The following is a 21,712-nucleotide window of genomic DNA, read 5'->3' on the forward strand; positions in this document are numbered from 1 at the left end:
AAGCCCCGCCTCGGTCGCGCCGCGCGGCCTGCCGGGAGGGCGCGCGCATGCGCAGCCTGCGGCGGGCCGCGGCTCCGGCCGGGCCCCGGCGCGATGGAGGAGGAGGACCGGCGGCGGCTGCTGCGCGCGCGGGTGCGGCTGGTGCAGGAGCTGCGGGTGGAGCCGCTCTGGGAGCCGCTGCTGCGCCGCGGGCTCTTCAGCCGCGACATGCTCGAGGAGATCCAGGTACCGCCCGGCCCAGGGCAGCGGGGGGCTCGCGGGGGACGGCGCCGCGCCGCAGCCCGGCCTGCCCCGGCGGGCCCCCCTCAGCGACGCCCCGCCTCGCCTCGCCTCGTCTCGCCCGCAGCGCGCGGGGACGCGGAGGGACCAGGCCCGGCAGCTGGTGACCGACCTGCAGACGCGGGGCCGGCGGGCGCTGCCCGACTTCGTCCTGTGCCTGCGCGACGCCGGCCAGAGCGGCCTGGCCGCCCTCCTGCGCGGCGCCCCGGCGCCCCCCGGCGCCCGCCCGGCCCGCGGCCCAGGTAGGCGAGCCCCCTGCGGGGCGGGGGCGGGCGCGGCTCCTCCCCTTTGGGCCCTCTCTGCTTGGGGGAGCCCCGCTGTGGGTGCGGAGATGGGCCCGCGGCAGCAGTTGCCGCAGCGCAGTTGCGTCCCGGCATTGGCAGCGCCGCAGCGGGGCCGCCCGAGGACCGGCGCGTCAGCCGGGACCCTTTCGGAGGGACCCACCCTCGAGGGGAGGGGGGCCGGGGGGAAACGGCGGTCGTTTGCCTGCAGGAGGGCAGCGGGGCTGTTCTCGACCCCGGCTTTACAGCGGGAAGCTCAGAGGAAGGAGAACGCGGACGGAGGAGGAAGAAAACAGCTCAAACCTGGTAGCTGTGTTAGTTTAACCGAGGCGCACGCTTCGTGTCACGTTAACAACACCAGCTTTGGCTTCGGGGACTGGGGCGCTCCATTTTTTTTGTTTTAAGAAAACATTTGTGGGACCGGAAGGGAGAGCGGAGGGAGAAGCGTACGAAGGTGACGGTGTTTCTGAATGTTGCCTTTGTTCAGATCAAGAGGTGGATAAGAAGCAGCAGGAAGTCGCATTCTGGCCCCTCGAGGGTGGGGACGCCTGTTCGCCGGCAGCGGCTTATTCAGATCCTTCCATCGCCTCTCCCCCCCGCCCCGGTTCCTTCAGCGTTTCCAGGCTGGCAACAGGTTGTAGAACTTAAAGAGTCCTTTTTAGGGAAGGGAAGGGAAGGGGTCCATCTGCAAAGTTTCCTCCTGCTCTGTGCTAGGCAGAGGGGTCAGAGTCCTCCTTGGGTTTGCCTAAGGTGTGGCTTCTGTGACTCGACCAGCTTGCTATGCTTCAAGCTGAATTTATTATTTTCCTTTCTTTCATTGTCTAGGTTCTGTAGAAGAGAACCCCAAAGGAGATTCTGAAATGGTTAGTTTGCTTCTTTTCTATGCAGGGCACAGGTGCTGAGTTTAACCTCAGGTTCCCCAGTGCCCACATCCCCCAGAATCCCCCAGAAATGGGGGCTGCCTTATTAGCATTAGCAGATAGGAGCAAAGCCTGCAACTCCCTGCCTTCTTTTCTGTTAAAACCAGCATTGTGCCATTTCTTCCCCTATAAAGGAGACATTGGGTTTGCTGCCATCAGTCTCATGGTACTGGGACTCTCTTTCAAATTGCTGGGTTTTTTTTTTCTTTTAACTTTTCTTGATCGTTGAAATTGGGGGAGAACTTTGTTCCACCTCCCTGGCTGCCCACACTGCTCCTTATGAAAAGCTGCCCCCCTCCCAAGGAATTCCTCATCTCCTCTTGAGAGAAGGTGAAAAGGGGGTGGGGGGAAGAGAAGATTGGGCACAGAAAGACCGGCTATCTGCCCATGCCCCCTGGGCCAGGTCATTGCTAAATCAGCGTAAGAATTCCAAGGACGCTCTTTTGCTCCCTGAGAAACATCCAAAGCCAATTCTCTTTTATCAAACTGAAGAAGAGCAGCGCAGGGTGATTTTTCTGCACAGCGTGTGTTGGTTCCCCCACGGTTCTCTCTATGGGCATGCCTGACACGCAGAGTTGTTTTCGGCAGCACAGAACATTGACACCTCCAGTTGAGGGTCCCCATCCCGGTTAACCAGTCTCCAGATCTCATCCAACCCGCCTGCGTGGGTTTATTTTAAGCCACAACCGTGGGAGAAGGACGGTTCGAGATCACTCTGGAGTGGCGACATGCTGGTACAATTCTCTGATATGTCATGATAGGTTTACCTCCTGAACTCAGATCCCTGTGGCTACTGTCTCATTATCAACAACGTCAACTTCAACCCAGACACAGAACTGAAGTGTCGTGTGGGCTCTAACATCGACTGCCAGAGGCTGGAAAAGCGGTTCCGGGCATTGCATTTTGAGGTCTTGACAAAGGAAGACCTTACGGCTCAGGTGAGCATCCCAGCCGGGGGCTTGGAGGGGCATGCCCCGTACAACAAAAATCGCTGATACAGAATGTCTGGGAACGTCTAGTTGCACCCCTGGCTCTGGACAGGACCTGCTGTAGCATCTTCAAACTGACCCCATCCAGCAGTCGTAGCATTCAGAGTCAACTGACTTTTAATTCGTTATTGATTTTTGTGTATAGAAAATGCAAAAATGAATTAAAAGTATGAACTATAAAAGAGTTGCAATTAAAATGTATATTTTTAGAATCGTGATGAGGACGCGTCGCTGTTGCTGTTCAGGAGCATCTGGCTCTGTTCAGGAGCCAGCGGTGGCCTGCGTGAGCCCCTTCCCCGTGCAGAGTCCATCCCGGTTCCCCCCCTTCCTTCCAGGCCTCGCGTTGTTGTTAGAAAGAAGCCGAAACAAAAATGGCCTTGCAGTGGTAATGCTGGATGGAGAGTCCTTAGTGCCGGCCTCCCCCCCCACAGCTAAATTGCCTGGAAAAAGTTTGAGTTAGGGCCGCCATTCCCAGAAACATTAACTCAGCCCCTCTAGTCTGCAGCTTGTCTCAGATGCTGTCCAAGCTGGCATTTCGTCTAACCCGGCCTCCCTGGAAACATCCACAGGAAATCGCTCAGGAGCTGCAGGGACTGTCAAGACGCGACCACGGAGCCCTGGATTGCTGCGTGGTGGTGGTCCTTTCCCACGGCTGTGAGGTAGGCGGGGGCCAGCGCTGATTGTGTGCACGGCCTTCTGGGCAGAGGGTGGGGGCTTTCCCCGTAACGTCACCCCACCTCCGCTGTACCATCCAGGGTCAGCAGTGAATCCGGGGCAGGCGGGGGGGGGGTGCCGGATGAGACCACTGAGAGCGCAGCTCCTTCCTTTCCGAAGAGTTACGCCCTGCTGTTCCCAGAGTAAATAAACTTCAAGCGCTGCTGCCTAGAAATCAGGAGGATCACGAGACAAAAAAATATCACTTGGGCTTCTTGTAAAGCTTCTGATAAGAGCATTGCCAGATGGAACTCCTCGAAGGGCCTCGTTTTCCTGGAGGGCCCCCTCGCCTTCTCGAAGGGCTGAGACCAAAACGTGAACCGCCGAAGCCTGTGCCTGCTGAGAACAACACTCTGGGAGCTGCGGTGCTCCTGTGGGGCGTCTCCCCTTCCGGGAGTCCCTGTTGAGTTTCTTTTTGGCCTCTTCCAGAGCTACCACATCCAGTTTCCTGGCGCGATCTTTGGAACGGACGGGCAGCGCATTGCGGTGCAGAAGGTGGTCAGCTATTTCAACGGCTTCCACTGCCCCAGCCTTAGGGGGAAGCCAAAATTGTTCTTCATTCAAGCCTGCGGAGGAGGTGAGGCGGCGTGTCCTGGAGGAGAGGCCCCTGACGAAACTCGGTGGCCTTCGGTTTCCAGATTAAAGAGCCGCGTGGCCCAAGCCGGGGTGCTGGGAAACCAAACCTGTTTGCCTTCCTAGAGGAAAGAGACGAAGGCTTTCAAGTGGATGCCGACACACCGGAGGACCAGCTGGAACAAAAGGCCGTCGAGTCGGACGCAACTCCCTTCCGGGGGCCGGGAGGAGACTGCGACGAGCTGGACGCCATTGCTAGTTTGCCCACGGACAGCGACATTTTGGTTTGCTATCCAACGTTCCCAGGTGAGGGGCCGGGGCTGGGGCCGGCAGCAGTACCCCAGATCAGCCACCAGAGGGCAGGCTTTCCTGTCCGTGCCGTGCAGGTGGCGGTGCGGAAAGGGCAGCAACCTGGGTCCTCTGCTGCTGGATTTGGGCAGTGCAGCTCAGGGAGAAGACAGAGCCGTGGGGCTACTGGACGCAAACGCCCCAGGTCAGCTCACGGAGGGGAGCCATTGCCTGCGTTTGCCACGGGTGTCGCCACATTGCCCGTGGCGGCTGCAGTCAGGGGAAAGGACATGGGTCCGGCCCGAGGAGGGCCAATGGAGCAGCCACACGGTCCAGGGAAAGCGGAAAGCAGCAGAAATAACTCAGCCTCCTTCTGCCCGGATTGTGCGTTGTGAAAATGGGGCAGAGAAAATGCGCCTGGCTTTCAAGGTTCTGCCGTACAGCAAGAAGACAATCCTGGGTTTCCGGCTGTTCCTCTTTCTTGTATCACCTATAGGCCCCAATTCCCCTTGTGGCTGCATCACCCCATTCAGCCAGCAGGGGGCAGCACTGACTTCTGTATCTCTTAGAGGGCCTATCTTCCTTTCTGGCTGCACCACCCCATTCAGCCAGCAGGGGAAGGAGGAGGGAGGGGAGGGGAGGGGAGGGGTGGGGCGACGCACCCCAGGCAGGGTGAATTCTGACATTCAGGGCTTCTTTCTGAAAGGCTGTGTGTCCTGGCGGGACAGGCAGACCGGCTCCTGGTTCATCGAGGCCCTGGACCAGGTCTTGGATCAATACGCCCACCTGGAGGACCTGCCCAGCATCCTCACCAAGGTAACCTCTTGCAGGGCCTGGCGTTGGTGGGTGGGGCTCACCTGCCACGCACGCCCAAAAGGGCGATGTTTGGTTCCAGGGGTCACGCACCCTCGGGCAGGAGGTAGCCTGTGAACCCAGGCGGGTGCGCTCGATGGCCGGATGTCGCGTGGCATCTCCCCTGGCACGGGAGCCCACCCTCCCACCCCGCAGCCAGACTCCTCCCTAGCTGAGCAGCCCAGCCTGGGCTCAGCTGTGGGGAGCATTCGAGGGCGGGGTCCTCTCCGCAGCCGCGAGGCTGGGCACTACTTCCAGCCTGCCCCCGAACCCAGCCTGGGCTGGGCTGGCCTTCGCTGTCTCCAGCAGTCCGTCACAGTTTCCCACCCGTGATGTTGCCCAGCCCGAGGTGGGCGCCCCATAGTGCAGTGGGTCTGCAGAGGCAGTTTCTCACCCCCTCTCTCGCCCCCCAGGTGGGAAACATCGTCTCCGCAAAAGTCGCGGGGAGCTACAAGCAAATGCCGGGTTATTTCAACTTTCTCCGGAAAAAGTTTTTCTTCAAGGTCTGATGAATGTTTGCCGGCTTCCCACCCTCATGTCTGCAGCTGCCAGAGCCCCCCCCCAGGCCATCCCAGACTGGGCAGACCAACGTTTTGGGGGGCTGGAAGTGGGAGGGTTTTGAGAGACAACCAGCACTTGGGACTGTTCTCCGTGGGGAGATGTTTAAGGCCACCTGTTGCCTATTAAAGAGACATCCCGGTGCTAAAGATTTGGGGTATTTCAGGTCCTCCCTTCCACCAAAAAGTAGAGAAGGCCTGTGTGTCCCCCAGACCTAAAATGATCTCCCCCCCCCCCGTGGTAACGTCTAATCTTGGCCCTTTGGGGTTTCATGGAAACCTGGTCTTGGTCTTTTCTCGCTTGTTGATCTGCAGTGGAACAAACCAATTTGAATCACATTTACATTTTTTTCATTTCTCTTTTTCCTCCCTCCATTCCCATTTTAAGAGACCCACCCACAGAATTACTACAATAAGAAGGTGCTCTTACAAATTTCTATTTTTTTTTTTTGAGCCACAGGCATTACATCTTAAATAAATTAAAAAAAAAACTTTGAGGGATAAACACAATTGCTTGTCATCCTTTTGCATCATTAAATATTTAAATTTCTGAGCCGCGTGCCTGTTTCTTCTTTCAACTATTCTCCAAGGAAGGCCTGGACAAGCCGGGCAGCGTTTCATTCACAATGGAGAGGTACCAAATTGGAGATGACTTTAGCCCCCTCGTGACAGTTTCTTGCTGGCATTTTCTCTTTCTTTGAAGAAATTTGACCTGTTTGCGAGCCCGGCTTTCACCGTGGCTGTTTCCCATGAAAGAAATTCCCGGGGAAAAGGCCCACGAGGGGAGCCTCAGCTGGGAGATCATTCGCACCGGGCGTCTGCTTTGCTGGACATCCCTTTTCCCTACTGAGTGAGGAAATGTTACGGAATAGCAGCAAAATATTGCCCGCTGAATGCGGGACCAGTTCCCACGCTTGTTTCTGAAAGGGGAGCCACTCCAGCCAGCAGGCCTGGAAAAGCCACGTAGACCAGACGGGGGACACGGAGGCAGCCCTTCCTCAACCCCGGCTGGCCAATTCCCAAATGGCTGAAAATAATTCGGCATCAGACTCGGAACAGGAGCTGCCCCTCCTTCCAATTCCCCCGACGGGGCTGCTGGCACTGAAAGGGAAAAGCCGCTTTCCCGTATCCGGATGAGCTGGGAACATCTAGGCCAGCCGCAGCTGGAGCAAGTCCCTTTGGGCAGCAATACCCAACCCGGCCACAGGGGGGCAGCACCCGCTGATAGAGCATCCCGTAAAGTCTGAATTTTCTCCCTTGCATCCCCGGTCAGTCAGGCCTGGAGGCCCTATTTTCTCCTTTATACCTCCAGTGTGCAGTTCAGCCACCAGGGGGCAGCACTCACTGACATGCCTGTACACCCCATCTTTGTGGTGCTAGAACCCAATTCAGCCACCAGGGGCAGCAGCCTGTGACTGGCCATATATGCCCTAAGTTCTCCTTTATGGGCCCAGTACCCCAATCAGCCACTGGGGGGCACCATCCACCAAGATATGCCCTATCCTTTGCCTCCATTTTGCCCCCACTGAGGCATCCCATCGATAGGGTCTCCTCCACTGTTTCTAGGCTCCAATTTGGCCCCCATTCACGGGGCAGCGTTCACTAATAAGTCCCATGTACACCAAATGTTCTCCTCTGTGGCTCCAGAATCCAGTTTAGCCAAGCAGGGACAGCAGTTAAGTCATTTCTGCCTTATATGCCCTATTTGCCCCCCATGGCGCCAGTCCCCAAATCAGCCATGGGGAGGGAGCAGTCATATCCCTGATACTGTACATCCTATCTACTTCATTGTGGCTCCAATACTCATTTTTGCCACTGGGGGCAACAGTCACCAAGTACTGTATATCCCACGTACAGGCTACGTTCTCCTTTGTGGCATCAGTACCCACTTCAGCCGCTAGAGGGCAGCGCTGATGATATATCAGACATAGGACCCAACTTCTCCCTTGTGGTGCCAGCACCCAATTCAGCCACCAGGTGGCAGCAGTCACCAATATAACCGTACACACCCCAATTCTCCTGTGTGCCCAGGTTGGCCACCAGAGGGCAGCACTAACCGATCTATCCCATAGATAATGGAGCGGGATGTGAAGAAATCCCAGGGTTTGGGGGCAGGAAACGCTACACACACAAGGTCCTTTGGGGTGAGAAAACGTTTATTGTGCTGTTCACAACACGGCCCAGCTGGGTCCTCAGTTCTGGTTCATTTTCTATTTGGAGGGGAAAAAGACAAAGCAGAGAGGGTTTTGGTCCTGGGATCGAAGGAGTGTTTAACGAGTCAGCGGATTCTTCAAACTGGGGGCCCCCTTGGGTCCCTCCGGGACCCTCGGCCGCAAGGAGGGGTCCCTGCCGCCCACTCACCGCGGTGATCCAGGAGATGTAGGCGGAGACACGGGTGAAGACAGTGGGCTTCTTGGCCGTGTTGCAGCCCAGGGCGGACCCGAAGCTGACGATGCCGTGCACTTGCCAGATGTTGTCGCTGCGGCAGTTCAAGGGGCCGCCAGAATCGCCCTGGGGACAGAGGGGGCACGCGGGACCCGGCGTCAGAGAAGGGGCAGCCGCCACCGCAAAGGTTGGCCGCAGTCAAGCTAGCCGCGGCTTAGCCCGTGGCGCCCGCCAGCTGTCCCTGGGCTCAAGCACCCCAGGGGGGCCAGGCTGGCCAGAGGAAGGAAACCTACGTTGCACCCCGAAATCACGCCGTCGCCCCCTGCGCAGACCATGTCAGGCTTCACCATGGAGCCCCACCAGTCCTTCTGGGTGCACGTCGCGTGGTCCACCACGGGCAGCAGGGCCTGCTGGAGGGTGTCCGCGATGGGGCCGTTGGCTGAAAACGAGAGAGAGAGGAGGGAGGCGGTTGGACCCCAGGACGGCAGCCTTGGGGGCCACCCCACGGGCCACTCCCCCGACTTACTCCAGAGGCGCCCCCATCCGGTGATGTAGCAGGGGAAGTCCTGGGGCAGGAGGGTCCCGGCGGCAGGGAGGCAGGACGGCTGGATGGTGTCGCTGAACTGGACCGGCTGCGCGAGCTTCAGCAGGGCGATGTCGTTGCTGGAAGAGGCCGGGAGCGTCGAGGTCCAACCGGGCGCTCCGGAAGGAGACTGAAATCCCCCGTGCGACCTGGGCCCAGGCCGCGGCCGCCCCACTCCTCACCAGCCCTCCGGACAGACTCACATGATGAGGAGGGAGTTCCACTTCTCGTGGACGATCGCCTTCTCCACCGCCACGGCCACCTCGCCGGCCTCCGCCTCTTTCAGCTTCTGGTTCCCGAGCAGGACACGGTAAGTGCGCTTGGAGCTAGGGAGGCGCGGAGGGAGGGAAGGAGGTGGGAGGGGGCAGGTTCCCCCGCCGTGCCTTTCCTAACATCTGTCCTTCCCAAATGTTGCCCTCTGAGAAGGCGAGGCCTCTGCTCTGTCCCCCCCTCCCCGACATCTCTAGAGGAACGCGGCAGATAAATGCTTCTCTCCACCTCGGGTGCAAAAACCTCGAGAAAGTGGAGGAAACGGGCAGTCCCTCTTCTCCCTCGCTTGGCAGGAAGAGAAACCAAACGGGGAATTTCTGTGCCACGTTTGCTCCACTTGCAAACGCAGCTGATAAACGGTGGCAGGCAAACGCCTTTCGGAAGCGGGGCGCCGCAGGTGTGTTTTGGGGGACGTGCGCACAGGGAGCGATAAGAGGCCTTGACTTTTCCGTAACGTCGCTTGGTTGACATGAGGAGGAGAAAAAGTCCTTCTCCAAAATCCTCCCTCCGTTCGGCGATGGGGGCCGGGAATCCTCTCTCCGGCGCAGGGCTTACCTGATGCAGTGAGCCGCCGTCAAGACCCAGCTTGCGTCAATGAGGGTCCCGCCGCAGGTGTGAGCCCAAGCCCCGTTCTTGCTGTACTGGAGGGAGACCTGAGAGCGACCCCAGGACAGGTCAGTTGCAGGAGGCAGACCGGCCCCCAGTTGTTGCTTTCAGCACCTCCTGCATTTCATTTCCCTCCATTTTGCACCGCAGCTCCGTTTGCAGTAATACTCCAGATAAAGCGCCACATCCTTTGCGCACACCGCCGAGGAAGCAGATAGGAGCCCCCCTTTCTGGGCGGAGACCCTCCCGCTCTGCGCAGAAGCGTTCGTCCTAACATTGTGCACCGCAAAGACCCTTTCCCCCACTTCCAGTGGCAAGGAGCCCCCCAGGCCGCCCGCCTACCGTTGGCCGTTCTTTGGCCCTTCCAGATGCGCAGCGAGCGAGGAACCCCAGCCTCTTACCTGCCAAGGCCAGCTGTGGGGCCTGGCATCTTCGCCCCCAACGACACGGGAAACGTTTGGCAAGTAGACGGGGCGGCCACAGCCGCGGGCTGAGAAAAACAGAGGAGGTGAGCGCAGAAGGAAAGGGAGGATGGAAGGCCTGCAGCCTCCTCGATGGGCTGATTTACTGTCAATAATGGCCTACCGCCCCTCTCCCCAGCCTCGTCTGCCTTCAGCTTTTAGACCGAACGGATTAAATTGGTAGAATAAAAATCAAAAGCTCCTGCGCAGTTTGCAGAAACTCGTGTTCGTGTCTGGCTGCAATTACAGGGTTATGGACTCCAGTTGCATCCTCACAGAGCAAAGATCTCACCCTACAGGCGTGACCACATTTTTCTTCCAAAATCTGCCCTGCTCGACAGGTGAGTTTGAGGCATCGCCAAGCAGCAACGCTTCAAGACGGAGGGGAGAAGTCACTCTTGCTTTTGGCATCCCAGAGCATGAAAGGACTGACCGGGCTGAGCTCTGCGCTAAAACTGCCAGAGAAACTGACTAGAACCTGCACCCAGCAGCAGCCGCAGAAACAGAGGCTGACGAAGGGATGAGCTGGTTCCAGAGGCGCAGGGCGGGCATCGCTCCCTTGCCCAGCGCCACTTACCGTGAGCCACAAGCAAGAGGGTACAGAGCAGCCAGAACATGGTGGGCAGATGCTGAAGTAGGCTTTGCGGGGAGCGTTGTCCGGTATTTATAGCAAACGAGCCCTGGGCGAGATAGCAAAGCGCCTCTGACCTTGCCAAGTTATCGCTCAGTCGATAAAGAAAGAGGCCCTCTGAAAAAGACGCCTCTTGCCCCACGGCGAAGGGTCACGGTCCAGCTGCGGACTGCTCAGGGTCCCTGCAGCCCTCGAGAAAGGGGGAGACCCACAGCTGCTCCGGGTAGCCAAATGTTCAACAGGGCTGGGGAGCAGGACCAAGCTGACTTTGCATGTGGGGGTGCAAAGAGGGCCTGGGGGGAAGCTGGGCAGCCCCCCCAAATCCTCTTGGGCTCCCGGAGGCACCGCAGGCCTTTTCTTCCAAAATGGTGGGGCTGCAGAGGGAAAGCGAACCTGCCACTGGGGGGGACAAGGCCGGTGCCCAGCGATGCCAGCTCCTCGGGAGCCCCACACGCAGCCCCTGGTCTTGCCGGGCCTAGGCGGAGCCGCTCTGGGGCAAGATGGGGGCATGCAGCGGCCCCAGCTTCAGGGCCCAGAGGCTCCCCAGCCGTGGGAGAAGGAGCGGCTGCGTCGTCCGAAAGCCCAACCTGGCACAGCTGGTGGAAACTTCCATATCGCTGCGTCCTTCCGCAGCTGTCCCCCTTCCCACTGGAAGACAAGAAGGCAGGGGAGGGGCCTGGCTTGCTTAAGCACGGCTTGTGGAATAAGCCACAATTGCCTGGTGAAACCAAAGCACCTGCTTTATAGTTTAACCCAATGTACGAACCTGGCCAGAATGGCGCCCACTGCACAGCCCCCTCTACGCACCAGGCCCTGGACCACGGGAGACGATGCCACCTGTGCTCCTGGCGCACCAGGCTCGCTAGAACAAAATCTTATGGTTCGGTGGGCGGTCTGGTTCGCACCACCTCCGTAAGATGCTGAGGCACAAACCATGCTCTGTTTTGGCCCTGACTCCTGCCTTGTGTGAACACGACCAGCCTGAATTTCAAGGAATGGACTCCGTCCTGCGGGAGGTTAACCGATCCCGGGTAGTCCCCGGGGCAGCCCCGCGCATCAGACGAGCAACTGGGGTGGGTCTGAGTTGGACTGTCTGGCCTGAGCCCAACCGTTTGGCCGGCTCCATCGTCCGGCCTCTCCAGCAGATTGGAGAGGTTGCTCGAGTCAGTAAGCCCAGCCACAAGAAAGGCGCAAAGGTTCAACCCCACTTCCCAATCCCGACCCCGCCAAGAAAGACAAGAGAGAGAACCTGGATATCACAATGAGCTTATGAAATATAGTTTTGTTTTAATAATATTTGGGTAAAAAAAATAAAATCATACCACTGAAATGGAGCAGCTTTTGAAACCAAAAGCAGCACCCCCCCAACCCGCAGATTTTAAACCCATCCACTGAGCAGACTGGAACGAGCGACTGAGGAGCCGAAGGGGAGATCTGGCGCAAGGCCCTTCCTGTCCCCGAGCCCCTCACACGGCCCCAGGAAAAAGCAGGCAAACTTTCAGGGGTGCTTCTTAGCCAAAAAACACAAGCCTGGCACGAAAGCAAGCAAGCGGCTCGAAAGCTTCCAGGGGGACAGAGGAAAACCGGCGGTGGAAAGCCCCTTGGGGGATAAACCTCCAGCCACAGTCAGACGGGGCCCTGCAAAGCACTAAGCCGGATCTGCTTGAATCATGGCTTGTTGGACAAGCCCCCACTGGACTAGCTCTTGCCCCACCCCAGGTTCTTGGCCACGTTTGGACTCACACATTGCATTAAGCAAACGTTTCGGAGGTTGGTTGCATAAGCCATAAACGGGGGTCTGCCTACAAAAGACCCCCTCGTGCGGAAGTCACCCCACTGGCCTTGAGGACAGCCCCTCCTACACACCTGGTGTCTCCCACTCTCCAGCCGTGCGGGACGATGAAAAGTGGAGGGAGTAAGACTGCCCCCTTCCCGGATACGTCGGTGGCGAGGGGGACCCTGATTGCACCACTACGAACGTCCTCTTTTTCGCTCTGGCTGGGGGTTGAATGAGATGACCTTAGCAACGATTTTAACCCAGTCCTGGCCGTTGCGGGAACAGACACGCTTTGGCCCAGCGCAACGTGTGAACCGAGGCACGCCGTGCAGCTCCAAGGACTGCGTTTACGCTATAAAGCAAGTTCAAATGGACGTGGTCCTGGAGATGGGCGCATCTGCCCCAAATCCGTTGGGAAAGGCCCATTCGGGACCCTCCCCGCTTTGTGCCTGCCATCAGAACGCTTCTATACAACAACACAGCTCCATAACTTGGGGATTACTGCCTGGATATAAACACACACGTACCACACACACACGCACAAACACACACCATAAATTGGCCTTGTCCCCCAGACGCGCCGGACTCCGGCTCCCCTCATCTCCTGCCGGGGAACAGCCAGAGCAAACTTCTGAACTCCAGAATCAACCAAGATCGAGGAGGGAAAAGAGAGCGGAGATCTGAAAGGAAGCCTGGAGGGGCTTCCATTCTCCCCCAAAGAAGGCCCCGCCCCGTGCCAGGGCCACGTCCCACAGAAGTGCAGCCACCACGGCCAGGCACCCCGGGAGCTGGAGCCTCAATGCCCACGGCGGGTGCCCACTTTGGAGAAAGCAGAATCCAAGCGCGATTTATTCAGCAGAGGCTGCACACACAAAAATGGCATTTCTGCACAAGCAGCGGGGGGGGGGGAGACCCTGCCCCGCCTCTAACAGCAAGCCACATCCATGCACCACAACCGCAGCCGGAGAACAAAACGATTCACGCGTCAAGTCCGCAAGCCTGGGACCAGGAGACACTGAGAGTCACGAGACCGACGGACAGAAGACAAAAACGCGGTAAAAGAAACACGGAACGGCTGGCTTGGGGGGGGGTGCAAATCTTTACAGGCCAAGGAACAGCGGCACCCTCCGAATGGGTCTGGGGGCTCAAAGGCCCATCTTTCCACAGCGGTTCATCCATAAACCACACGGGGTTGCCGACAGACCAGGACCTCTCTGGCTCTTGTGCTTCTAGCGGCCACCTGACCTGCAAACACTGGGTGGGGTTTTTGCAGCGTGGGGAGGGGCTTATTGCTTGCAAATTAAGCGGCTGCTCGAAGCACGAAGCCAGAACCGGGGGCTGCAGTTCAGCTTGCTGGCGGGCTTGATGGGAGCCGCGGCTGCCGATGGCTCTGCTTGGTCCGGCCCGTCACTGCTTGAAGGTTGACTGCAGCTCCTTGAAAGCCACCTTTCTCTGCTTCAGCTCCTCTGCCTGCCGCCGCTTCTCTTCCTGTTCCGCCTTGATCTCCTCTTCGAAGCGGCTGGTGACGTTCATCGCTTGGACCTGCAGGGAGAAGACGGCAAGAAACTACAGGTAGTCCTCGCCTAACAACCATTCGTTTCACGACCATTCGAAGTTATGACAATGCTAAAAAAATGACTTATGACTGGTGCCTGAAGTTATGACCATCCCAGCACCTCCACAGCCATGTGATTGCGATCCAGGCACTTGGCAACCAGCTCACACGTATGACGGTTGCAGCGTCCTGGGGTCACATGATCACCATTTGCAACCTTCCCGGCTGTCTTCTGGCAAGCAGAATCAATGGGGAACCATGTGATTCACTTAACAACCACAAAAAAGGTCAGAAAATTGGGTCTGATTTAACAACTACCCTGCTTAACAGCCAGTTTTCTGGTCCCTATTATGGTTGTTAAGTGAGGACTACCTGTACTGGCTGCAGTGGGAAGTGACTGTTGATCCTGGATGCTGGAAAAGCTCAACAACTAAGCTCAGGGTAAGCCAAGGGTGGAGGAGATTGGTGGGAATCCTGCAGCACAGCCCCAACGTCTGTTTTAAAAAGAAGTCTCTAGTCCCTCTGAACTGCAGAGATTCTGCCCATGCTCTGAAGCCATCCTGTTCTGGCTTAAGAGAGCAAAGGCACTGTGATGCCCAACAAGGATTTATCCAAATTAAATGCGGCACGCAGATGTTTCCTTGCTAGGCTAGGAACTACAGGTAGTCCTTGCTTAACAACCATTTGTTTCGCGACCATTCGAAGTTATGACGGTGCTAAAAAAGTGACTTATGACTGGTGCCTAGAGTTATGACCGTCCCAGCACCTCCACAGGTTCTGCTCCAAATCTCCGAGCTTGGAAGAGCTGTTTCCTGCTTGCATCAATTGTGTCTGGAATATCTCAAATCAGAAGGCGCCCACAGCTGCAGGGGAGCGCGGGATCCGCCCTGGACTCTCCTCTCCAGCAACAGGTCTGCTGCACTCCTGTATCCACGGGCCCCTTCTCCCACCCGCCCCTTCCTTACCTTGGCCTCGAAAAAGCTTTTGGCTCCTTTCACGCCCTCCGTCGAGACGTCGATCTCCGAGAGGCAGGCTAAGGCGTGCAGACCGCTGTCTTCCTCCAACTCCCCTGCAGCCGCTTTCCGGAAGATGAGAAGGAACTGCAGTGGGAACAGATTCGGGGGCCGGGGAAGAAACAGAAACCTGCCGTAAGCATCAACAGTCCGAGACCCTCGGAGTTGCTGCTGGTGAGGCCTGGCAGGAGGGTCCCGAGGCTGGCCATCCGGGGATTGCGCAGAGGGGCCAAAGCAGTTTGGAAAAGCAAAGGTAAAAGAAATCCGAACTGGACAGCCTGCCCCTCTCCTGGCAGACACCGAGCAGAAGGAGCACGTTTTGAGTTCCCCAAACTCTTAGCCAGGACGGAGGAGGGAGACAGGAGGAGCGCGGCCTGACAAGTGCCCCTCTAGAAAGGCCCGGGCGGGCTTTAGGGTGCAGCTGAAGCTTCACACCTACTGACACCCCATTTTTGCAGCTCTCGTTCCCCATTAAGTGGAAAACAGAATTTGGCAGGTGCTCCACTTGGAAACAAACTGGAACTTGGCTGAACCTGCTGCCAAATTCTGCTCCGGTGACGGTTTAAGCGGTGGCGTCTCACCTCCCGAAAACTGAGCTTGCTGTCAACATCTTCGTCCACTTCTTTGATCATGTTTTTCAAGCCGAGGTGCGTCTGGGGAGCCCCGAGTTTCTCCATCATCAGCTTCAGCTCCATGAGGTCGATGAAGCCGTCTTTGCCTGCGTCATACCTGGAAACAGCGATCCAAACCAAAGATTTGGTTAGCAAGCCCTAAATCAGGGGTGACCTGAGCGTCCTCCTCACCCGACTGACCACCTGGGGAGACCCAGACCCCTCTTGCAAGAGCTCTGATTCTCTGCTGAGGATTGCGCAATTTAGGCCAAGGGCCACACTTCGCCCCAAGGCCGCCAGTGGCTGACCCTGTCCTAAAGAAGCATCTGTTTCTATTAAAAACATCCAAAAAGTTGGATGTTCATTTCCTCTTATTCTAAAACCATCAAAACTCTCCACCTTGTTAGCTTCTAAGTTCTCTGCTTTTTGTCTCTTGCAATATTTGTGGGGGTGTTCTACCTTGTTTCCAGACACATGAGGGACGTTTCTTTCACCAGTCACCAGGTGGCATTTTTGAGCTGCCTTTATTGGTGGAGAGGGCAGAGAAACTCATGCTGGCCACTGTGGCGTTTTCTTGTTTAGGTCCCTCAAAAACGTCCCTGGCCGCCACGCAGACGGGGAGCCAGAGAGGCTGCGGAGAGGCTGGCCTGGGGAAGGCAGCCATTCCTACCTGCTCCTTTGCCACCTCACTCAGTGCCCCGCTGGCATTTTCTTCTCCTGGGAAGCATTTCCAAAGCAGAATCTCCTTCAGCAAACACTGCAGGAAGGACCCTTTTCCTGCACAGCGCTGCTTCCTCCAGAATAAAGTAGGTTTCTGAAGCCGCAAGCAATCCCTGGCTTGCATTTCTGTGCCGGCCGAGGGGTTACAGATAGACCAGAGGTGGGGGGGTCATTATCCTGCCTTTTGGTTCCTCCCTCAAAGGAGCAGAGCTGAAGAGGATGCCCAAAGGACCGGCTTGGAGCAGCCGCAGGCCGAGAGAGGAGGCCAATTGTTGGGGCAAAAAAGGTGGTCGGGGTGGGGGGCAGATAAGGAAAGGAAGAAAAAGCAAAATATTTGGAGCTAAATCCCAGCCCAAATCAGAGGAGCATTATTGGAACTGCAAGGGTGTGACCCTCCACAGCCCTTATCAAAAAGTCTACAAAAACGCCGTTTCGGTCGAAGCGACGGAGTAACAGCCAGCCGCTTAGCAATGCTTCGCTGGCTGCCCTTCCGCTTCACAAGCATGTCTGCACACACAAGGTGTGATGTGCCGCCCACAACCCTTGCAAACCTTTTCCGTTCAGTTACTTCTTTTCCTGCAGAATGAGACGGGCAGCCCCTGGTGATCCTGGGTTGCTCCCAATACTGTGCCAAGCCAAGCCTGCAAAGGGACTAATATTTTGAAAGTGGAACGAGGCATGACAGCGAACCCTCTGCCTCTCCAAACTGCCAGCCTCCCTGGCCTGCCATGCCGCTTTTGGGCCTGGGCAGAATTGGGTTACCAAACTCACCTCTCCGCCAGCCTCCTTTCATAATTCAGCGTGATTCTCACTTTTAATTGTAAGAACCCCTTGGGAGGGGAGATCAAATCTTTTACACTGCCCAGAAGGCCTGGAAGGAACATGGCCCTTTCATAAAAACACTTTGAAGAGAGAAGGCTCCAATTTTCCCATAGACTTCTTCGCCCGAGGCTGCTCAGCTTTTCAGAATTAAGCAAAAAGGCGAGTGGCTAATTTCAGCTGGAGATGGACCTTCTCAATCGGGAAAGGGCACCAGGGGCAGACTGAGGCCTCAGCTGGCACCACGAGGAATGGGCTAGGAGGCAAGTGGGGGACGACGACGACTGCCTCTGGAGCCCAAAGGCTGACAGCACCTAACCGCACCTCCATGGGGCAATGTCCTGGTTTGGCTTCTAGGGGGGTCTAAAATCTCAGGACTACGCAGGGACCTCCCTTTTCTCAAGAGTCAACATGGCAGTGCGGTTAGAATCAGGGCCAAGGACGAGGGCCGTGGGATCGAGGGCTTTGGAGTCCCTGGGCGATCTGGGAAGGGGTTAGGGTACTGGGGCCCCTTCAGCAGCCAGGAAGCCCCGAAGGCCGGCTAGCCACAGCCTCTGATCGTGGGCACCCTTCCGCAACGGTGGCAGGATGGCTTAGTCATTTCCGACGCAAAGCCTGAGCTGCAAAGTGCGAGGACTTGGCTGCCCAGTTTCTGTGCAAACTTCCTGCTTCAGGGTGTGCCAACCAGATCCTTCCACAGCTGGCCTTCTTGGGTGGAGAAGCAATTTGGGCTGGGTGGTGCAGACTCTGCCTTGCTCTGATGCTCACGCACGCACCTGCCCTCCAGGAATCCCCCCGAGACCCTCTTCCGGGCTGGCAAGTGGGGACTGGGCCATCCTGGAGCAGAAAGCGAGGCCGCTCCCCATCCCAGCCTCCTTGCGGCACCTCTTTCCCCAGCATTGGCCAGAAAACAGAGGACTAGCTTAGGGGTATCACTGCCAGCAGGAGACGGTCAGATCAGGCATCTCTCACACAGGCCTCCCTCAAACCCAGAACTCCCTGCAGGCAGAGATCAGAGGGCAAGAACTGGCTCCCTGGCCATCCTGCGGAGGAGGACAAACCCTGGCGCTTTGGCTCACGCACTGGGAGAACCTTCTTAAGAGCCGCGCGCTTTGTGATGGGAGCAAAGACGCCAGGGGGATGCACCCCCTCGCCTGAAGACCCCGCCCCCCCGGGGTGGCTCTCCACCCCCACCCCAGCCCCAAGCTGTTGTCGGGAGGCATAAATCCAGCCCAAAGCGTAGGAGTTGCAGTTTGCAAGTCTAGGTTGCAGTCTCCTTGGGGCAGGGACCTAGAATCCTGCATAAGGAAAGGCTAAAGCTCCCCCCCCCCCCCCGCTTTCTAGATCTGGAAGAAGCTGAGGGACAGCTAAATATGTCCGTTCCTGTTCATTTCAGCTGGAAGACCAAGCCACTAAGTTAGCAACGGTTAGCAAAAGGGATGCCAGTTTTCATCGGAAGCACAGCCTGCAGGAGCACAGAGCCCACTTTCTCCTCCTTCATGGCCTCCGGGAAGATCAATTCCCTTTGCCCGCTGCTAACCGAAAAAGCCCGGTTTTGCATATCCGTTTTGTTTCGGGGAAAGTCCTTGGTTTTCACCAACGCTTGGGTTTTTTTCAAAATTACACGGCAAGGCTTTTGAAACCGCTGTGGTGGGGCAGAGACGGATGCTCCCTCGCTGCAGTCAAGGGGGGAAACGAGGGAGCCCTTGCTCCCCAAGTTTCCTTGGCAGGACAAGTCAGCAACTGCATCAACCACTTCAGACACCTAATTTCTCCTCCTTTTCCACTAAGCCAGCTGACGGAATGCTTCAGAACGGGTGTAACGTTGCATGACTAGCGTTCGTTGAGTGTGCAACACGCACATCTGCTTTGCTAGCAACCAAGAGCCATGCCAGCCAATTTTCAAGCCCCCCCTCCCCACCACCCCAGACCAGCAACTACAGATTCACCAGACATGGATCCTGGGAAGCGCAAAGGTGATTGCTCCAAAGTTCCAGTATTCAGGAAGATGATCCCTAAACAGTGAGGCTCCACTTGTGTGTCAGAGTCATTGGCCTACATTTCTTTGCAAATCAGCCTACCCTTAAAATACAACAACAACAACAACAACAATAATAATAATAATAATAATAACCACCCAAGTCTTGACCAAACTACTCCAGCCTGGAATCAAACGAATTTCCACAAATACAGGATATATTTCAACCCTGGCAGCTTTCTGTCTGCAACTTGCCCTAATTTATTTGCGCTATACGCACCACAAGCAGAGGCTGATGAATTTTGGAGCTGCAGAGCAATTGAAAGGGGGGGGGTGTGACAGAAATCCGTGCTGCCGAACAGAATGCAGGCTAAAATAGCCCCCCCGGGATGCGCATCCCCATCGAAAAGACCTTCGCAAAGGGTGCGCTGGTTAGATAGGCTGGGAAAAGGGGATTTCCTGTGACGCGGATCGCCCCCTTTCAGGCTGCCCAAATGAACGGCGATTCCGGGGGGAATCTGGCTCTGACGGAGCCCTCGCCGAGGCTTGGGGTAGCCGACCTTGCGCTTTTCCACCGCTTTGGACTCCAGGTCCCATCGCCCCCACCCGGCGCGGCAAGGCACCCAGGGCAAGGCACGCGCGCCGCAGCCATGATGGCCTGCAAAACGCGGCTCGGGCGCGGGCGGCCAGCGGGGGCTTCCCTAAAGCCCAGCCCAGCCCAGCCCAGCGCTGCGTCCCGGGCCTCGGGGGCTCCTTACCGGGGACTTCTGCACGCGCCCAGAGGGCGCTTCTCCCCTCCTGGGAGCCGGCGGCCTGGCTCGCGTCCGGACGCATCCCCTTTCCGGGTGGCTCGTGCCGGTTCGCGGGACCGCCGCCCCCAACCCGCCCCGGGCAGCCGGTCCGGGCAGAAAAGCGCCTCGAGGCGCGGCGGCGGCGGCGGGGGGGGGGGAGCAACGCGCCCCCCAGGTCTGGCTCTCCCCCCGCCCCCGAGGGAGCAGGAGGGGCCGCGGGCCCCGCAAGCCGCCCCCCCCCCGCGAGGGCCCGCCGGGCGGCACTCACTGGCGGAAGAGGCGCTCCATGTCCTTGATCTGCCGCCGGGAGAACTCGCGGAACTCGGTGTAGGGGCTGAAGACGCGGTGGGCGCCGCCCGGCGAGAGCTGCCCGGCCGGCGGCTTGGCGCCCGGCTGCCCCTCCGCCTCCGCCTCGCGCTCGCCCTCCTCCTCGCCCTCCACGCGCAGGCGGCGGCTCAGCTTGCCGGCCAGCTCCTCCGTGGCCATCGCGGCGGCGGCGGCGGCGGCGGCGGCGGGGGCAGAGCAGCAGCCGGGCGCGCCTCCCCTCCGCCGGCCAGCCGAAGCAGCCCGCCCGGCTCCGCCCCGCTGGCCGCGGAAAGGCGAGCGGACGCCCAGCTGGCGGCCCCCGGACGCGCCGAACCACAGCTCCCATCATCCCGCGCCCTCGCCAGCCGGGCGGGGGCTGCTGGGAGTCGTAGTTCAGCCCAGTCCCCAGCCCCCGCGGGGAGCGCAGCCCCGGGGAGGGCGCGCGGCCCTGCCGCTCCTCCGCCCGGCCCTGCCCTGCCCCGAGGACCCCGCCGGGCCGGGACGCCCCGCTCCCCCCGGCTCTGCACCCGGCCCGAGCCAGGGCCCAATAGCGGGGGACTACAGCCCCCATCCTCCTGGCCCACGGGGGCTGCCGGGAGCCGTAGTTCGGCGCTCCCCGCCCCCCGCCGCCTCTGGCGCCGAGACCCAGGAAACGCAGCGCCGCGGGGGCAGGCGGGCTCCGGGCCGGGCGGCTGCGAGCGCGGCTGCGGTGGCCGGCGCGCACCGGACGCACCGCGGCGCCGCTGCTGGGTGGAGGCCGCGCGGAGTCCCCGCCCGATCCGTCCCACTGCGGGAGCCCGCGAACCCCGGCGTGGAAGGTCCTCTTGACCGGGCGGGCAAAGCAAGCGCCCAAGAGGAAGGGGCGCCCCAAATCTTTCAGGAAGCGCCCCCCAATAAGTCCCTAAAATGAGATGCACCACCGGAGCCCACACCAGCACAAATCCGCCCTCCCCAGCCAGAGACTGCTTGAATCTGAGCCCCCCCGGGGGCCCACTTCAGCCCCTCCAGCTCCTCCTTCCTCCCCTGAACCCCCAAAGGCGGGAGCCGCAAGGCAGCATCCCCCAGCAGAACCTGGAAGGGTGCATCTGCGAAATGCCCCCAAGGCAGCCGCGGGGGTCGTGCAGATGCCCGGGTCAGGCCCTTGGCCTGGGTCCTGAGGCTGAGGGAGCCCAGCCAGAAGGGGGTCTGGGGGGCTGGAAGGGAGGCTGTATGCGTGGGGGGGGTGGTGGTGGCAGAGGCTGAAAATGGCACCCCACAGCCTCTGCTAACTTGCAAGGAAGCACTGAACGGAGCGAGAAGCACGCCCAAAGCAGGTCCCAAGCAAACGGGACAGAAAAACAAGCTCTTAGGGGACATCAGAACAGATTTCGCAAGTCTGGCTAATCTGCTCCAGCGCTTTGGGGACTTTGTTTCACCAAGGGGGACGCAGCCATGATCCAGGGCTGTGAGAGGCACGCGGGAGGGAGGGCTAGGCCGGCGGAGATCTGCCGGCGACGACAGCTTCTGCCGGCCTTCTGGGCGAGGACAGGGCGAATCCGCTGGGAGATTCAGCCGCAGGCACCCTCCAGGCGGTGAGACCAGGCGCCATCGCCACCTTTCTTTCCAAGAAAGAGTCAAGGATGACCAAAAAATATTCACGCAGGCTGCGGACCCGCCCTTGCTTAGCAGGTACACAACAACAAGGGAAGAGCCACACATGAGAAGGGAGCAGGCGGAAACACATTCAGCTAGCACATAAAGCTACTCGTCGAGG

At 58.6% G+C, this 21,712-nt stretch overlaps 3 protein-coding genes across 4 annotated transcripts; 1 reads left to right on the plus strand and 2 right to left on the minus strand.

Moving 5' to 3' along the window:
- The first annotated feature begins 25 nt into the window (after positions 1-25).
- Positions 26-6,006, plus strand: CASP9 (caspase 9). 2 transcript variants are annotated; one of them, XM_088147655.1, is made up of 10 exons: positions 27-225; positions 347-521; positions 1,048-1,194; positions 1,386-1,423; positions 2,242-2,418; positions 3,039-3,128; positions 3,613-3,760; positions 3,883-4,062; positions 4,751-4,860; positions 5,310-6,006. In XM_088147655.1, the coding sequence occupies exons 1-10, from the start codon at positions 94-96 to the stop codon at positions 5,403-5,405; spliced, it is 1,293 nt and encodes a 430-aa protein (XP_088003781.1). In that variant the 5' UTR covers positions 27-93; the 3' UTR covers positions 5,406-6,006. The 2 variants fall into 2 exon arrangements, with proteins under 2 accessions (XP_088003782.1, XP_088003781.1); XM_088147656.1 differs by lacking the exon at positions 347-521 and having other exon boundaries at positions 26-225.
- Positions 6,007-7,591: 1,585 nt separating this feature from the next.
- LOC103063644 (chymotrypsin-C) lies at positions 7,592-10,479 on the minus strand. Its single transcript, XM_007423135.3, has 8 exons — positions 10,336-10,479; positions 9,699-9,787; positions 9,247-9,344; positions 8,625-8,747; positions 8,365-8,501; positions 8,132-8,277; positions 7,815-7,964; positions 7,592-7,663 (listed from the first exon to the last, which is right to left on the minus strand). The coding sequence occupies exons 1-8, from the start codon at positions 10,373-10,375 to the stop codon at positions 7,646-7,648; spliced, it is 801 nt and encodes a 266-aa protein (XP_007423197.1). The 5' UTR covers positions 10,376-10,479; the 3' UTR covers positions 7,592-7,645.
- Positions 10,480-11,645: 1,166 nt separating this feature from the next.
- On the minus strand, positions 11,646-20,671 carry EFHD2 (EF-hand domain family member D2). The gene is made up of 4 exons (XM_088147672.1): positions 19,922-20,671; positions 15,316-15,463; positions 14,687-14,821; positions 11,646-13,708 (listed from the first exon to the last, which is right to left on the minus strand). The coding sequence occupies exons 1-4, from the start codon at positions 20,137-20,139 to the stop codon at positions 13,574-13,576; spliced, it is 636 nt and encodes a 211-aa protein (XP_088003798.1). The 5' UTR covers positions 20,140-20,671; the 3' UTR covers positions 11,646-13,573.
- Positions 20,672-21,712: the final 1,041 nt, after the last annotated feature.

This window comes from Python bivittatus, unplaced genomic scaffold (assembly GCF_059951505.1).
Source record: "Python bivittatus isolate LINGU-HERP-01145 unplaced genomic scaffold, Pbiv_v1 ctg000510_np1212, whole genome shotgun sequence".
In the NCBI taxonomy this organism is placed as follows: domain Eukaryota; kingdom Metazoa; phylum Chordata; class Lepidosauria; order Squamata; family Pythonidae; genus Python; species Python bivittatus.

What these genes read in the sequence shown, in the direction of transcription:
- CASP9 (XM_088147655.1), top strand. Translation starts at nt 94, where the DNA reads ATGGAGGAGGAGGACCGGCGGCGGCTGCTGCGCGCGCGGGTGCGGCTG. An exon ending in CCGCCCGGCCCGCGGCCCAG is followed by an intron (nt 522 to 1,047) that starts GTAGGCGAGCCC and finishes GCCTTTGTTCAG; the next exon opens with ATCAAGAGGTGGATAAGAAG. An exon ending in TGCCCAGCATCCTCACCAAG is followed by an intron (nt 4,861 to 5,309) that starts GTAACCTCTTGC and finishes CTCGCCCCCCAG; the next exon opens with GTGGGAAACATCGTCTCCGC.
- LOC103063644 (XM_007423135.3), bottom strand. Translation starts at nt 10,375, where the DNA reads ATGTTCTGGCTGCTCTGTACCCTCTTGCTTGTGGCTCACG. An exon ending in CCTCTTGCTTGTGGCTCACG is followed by an intron (nt 9,788 to 10,335) that starts GTAAGTGGCGCT and finishes TGTTTTTCTCAG; the next exon opens with CCCGCGGCTGTGGCCGCCCC. An exon ending in CCCACAGCTGGCCTTGGCAG is followed by an intron (nt 9,345 to 9,698) that starts GTAAGAGGCTGG and finishes GGTCGCTCTCAG; the next exon opens with GTCTCCCTCCAGTACAGCAA.
- EFHD2 (XM_088147672.1), bottom strand. Translation starts at nt 20,139, where the DNA reads ATGGCCACGGAGGAGCTGGCCGGCAAGCTGAGCCGCCGCCTGCGCGTG. An exon ending in ATGGAGCGCCTCTTCCGCCA is followed by an intron (nt 15,464 to 19,921) that starts GTGAGTGCCGCC and finishes CGCTGTTTCCAG; the next exon opens with GTATGACGCAGGCAAAGACG. An exon ending in GCAAGCTCAGTTTTCGGGAG is followed by an intron (nt 14,822 to 15,315) that starts GTGAGACGCCAC and finishes TTCCCACTGCAG; the next exon opens with TTCCTTCTCATCTTCCGGAA.